General features: G+C 42.9%; 1 protein-coding gene across 1 annotated transcript; it reads left to right on the top strand.

The window, feature by feature from the left end:
• Positions 1-72: 72 nt before the first annotated feature.
• LOC129828953 (nucleoside diphosphate kinase A-like) lies at positions 73-2,660 on the top strand. The gene is made up of 5 exons (XM_055890299.1): positions 73-163; positions 1,581-1,710; positions 1,790-1,891; positions 2,071-2,183; positions 2,417-2,660. The coding sequence occupies exons 2-5, from the start codon at positions 1,585-1,587 to the stop codon at positions 2,532-2,534; spliced, it is 459 nt and encodes a 152-aa protein (XP_055746274.1). The 5' UTR covers positions 73-163; positions 1,581-1,584; the 3' UTR covers positions 2,535-2,660.
• The last annotated feature ends 173 nt before the right edge of the window (positions 2,661-2,833 follow it).

Here is a 2,833-nt window from a genome sequence, read left to right as displayed (position 1 = left end):
AAGCATTATGTCAATCCATTTTTGACCTCATCCAAGCCCCACCCATTCACTCCGCAGCCTTTATAAACTAGCTGTCATCATTTCTTGTTTTTACTGATTGTTTCCCTGCCTTGAACGGTTGTCTCCTGGGTCTTCTGTCAGTCTCTTCATCTCAACTTTAAAGGTATGCTACTTGAATGGTGGCGCCACAACTCCCTTAATTTTGCATTAAATCACAGCGTTGTGTTTTAAGCGTCTTTTCGTTGTCGATTTATTCCTTTCATGGTTTTAGGAAGTTGGTGGATCAGTCTCGCTTGTGTTTTGCCTTTCGCATTGACTAACGTTAGATAACTGTTAGTTATGATGCCACGTAACGGCTTGGTTCTTCGCCCGTTTCTACCCAACTAGCGAGCTAATTGACATGCATTGAGTGACGCTTTAACGTTAAATCCCATCCTAATAGTAAGCCAATGACTTGGATTTGTCATAGCATGCATAATGTTAGTTAGTTAATGTATCTCGTTAACACCGCATTTCAGTTTCACCGGACGTGATTGGCTTGCGTGGTGTGATCAGTTAATTTACATGGCGAACTAGTTAAGCCTTGCGGGTTACCTTAAGCCAATTTATTTGTCGCATTCGTGTTACATTAAGCTCAGTTGTAGGTGGCAAGTACTTGACAATTCGACTTTAATCTACTTGGAATTTGTTTCGATTAACGACAGGGGCAAGCCGGGCCATGTGGCATCTACTAAATATTGCTTCTTTCAACAATGGGATGTGCTCAAGTTCATTTAGCGTCCTCCTTAGCCTGCTTAGAAAGTTATATTAATGTCAGTGTAACTCGGATTTGCATTAAATCGGGACTTGGCCAGGTAACGTCAGCTACGTTTCTTTGTCATTCAAACAATTTAACGTTCTCGATGTAAAAATGCTAACGAATTTAACTTCTGCCAAATTCGCTTATCTTTGCGCAATTCGTGTGGTTGTATTTAATTAGCTGACTGTCATTTTAATGTACTTAAGTCGGTGTAGGTTTTAAAATTACTATTTTAAAAATCCCAATGAAGTTATGCTTGCGCTGGAGTTCAACACTGCTGCAGCATCTGGTTGCAGTCGAATGTAGTGAACCATACTTTTCATAGATCTAAACATAAAACTGCTCAAGCTTGAACTCAATTTGTACTACCATTAACTAAGCTACAGTGCCAGTAAAACAAACTTCGTTTGCCCATGTATGTAGCATGAGTTGAGCATTGGCAACTAAACAAATTCATCCTAAATACCCCATAGGCATGGAATGGGCATGTGGGAATACTTTCCGCAGGATGGTGATAAGAATAGAATTGTACTGGCCTTGGCCACTTTCCCACTAGCTACAGTACATCTGTTCACTCCATAGCAGTCTAGGTGACATTGAAGAGGTGTCAACTGGCGGTACTCTGGTAAAAGGTTGAGCTGATGTATTGTGCAGAGTGGCCTGGCTTACTCCAGCCAATTCAGGGCTCATTTGCATCTCCACAACCACAAATTAGGCAGTTAATTCATTGTTAATGTGGTTTCACTGATGGCCCACTACCATGTCTATCCTCCTGTTGCAGCACCATGGCAAACAACGAACGTACCTTCATTGCCATCAAGCCCGATGGTGTCCAGAGGGGGCTTGTGGGGGAGATCATTAAGCGCTTTGAGCAGAGGGGCTTCAGGCTTGTGGCCATGAAGATGATCCAGGTATGTGATTAACTGCATCTTTTCAGAGTTGAGTCTATTAGGGTTCAACGGCATTGAACTTAGTCTTTGTGGTTTACAGGCATCTGAGGACCTTGTCAAGCAGCACTACATTGACCTGAAGGACATGCCCTTCTATGGTGGCCTTTGCGCCTTCATGCACTCCGGTCCCGTTGTTGCCATGGTAACTGTCCTCCAGACACTACTCGCTGGCCTTTTCAAAATGCTCGCTCTTCGCTAAATTCCTAGTGGCTCACTGCTAATGCCACCCTGAACACAATACGTCAGGTTCTCTTGAGCATTGATTGTGATAGAATGTATTGTTCCACTCAAGCCTCAATTTTTATCCTCCCTTGCATTCAGATCTGGGAAGGCCTGAACATTGTGAAGAACGGCAGATTGATGCTGGGAGAGACCAACCCTGCAGACTCCAAGCCCGGCAGCATCCGCGGTGACCTCTGTATCACGCTTGGCAGGTAAGTGTCCACCGATGCCTGTCCATACAGAATCTATAGGAAGAAGGAAAGTGCTAAACCAATGTGAATCTTAAAAATGTGTAGACCATCGTTGTCCAGGAATCTGATAAATAATTCAAGCTGTAATGGATTTTCTGTGTAGAGATGTCCCCTCCAGTGGCTGTAGTTCCAGTAAACTTAAAGCCTGTTATGCCCATGATGCAGAGTTGCTGATTTGCCTTTTGCCATTACAGGAACATCATCCACGGCAGTGACTCCCTTGATAGTGCCAAAAAGGAGATTGGCCTGTGGTTCAAGCCAGAGGAGATGGTTGAGTACAAGAGCTGCCAACATGGATTCCTGTATGAGTAAATACAATGAAATTGGAACTGTCTTCTCATCGCAAACCATTCTGAATGCTGTTGATCTGGAATTGTTCATGTACCTTGTGACTTTAAAGCACTTACAAATGTCAATAAAAACAATCATGAAGTAGAATATGCAAGGCTCGCCTAGTTTACTTGATTAAAGTGTTGGTTTCATGAATTGGTATTGTCCTCTGGCTTCTGTTCAGTCAGTGGGCCTGTATTGAAGGGGCTTCAATATAGTCATAAATGGCAAGGAATGCTGTTGGATATTCTTCATATGGGCTATTTGCAAGATGTTTACAT

The sequence above is a fragment of the Salvelinus fontinalis genome, chromosome 2 (assembly GCF_029448725.1).
Source record: "Salvelinus fontinalis isolate EN_2023a chromosome 2, ASM2944872v1, whole genome shotgun sequence".
NCBI lineage: Eukaryota > Metazoa > Chordata > Actinopteri > Salmoniformes > Salmonidae > Salvelinus > Salvelinus fontinalis.
The sequence above is the reverse complement of the archived record's forward strand: the minus strand, read 5'-3'. Positions and strand labels throughout refer to the sequence as shown.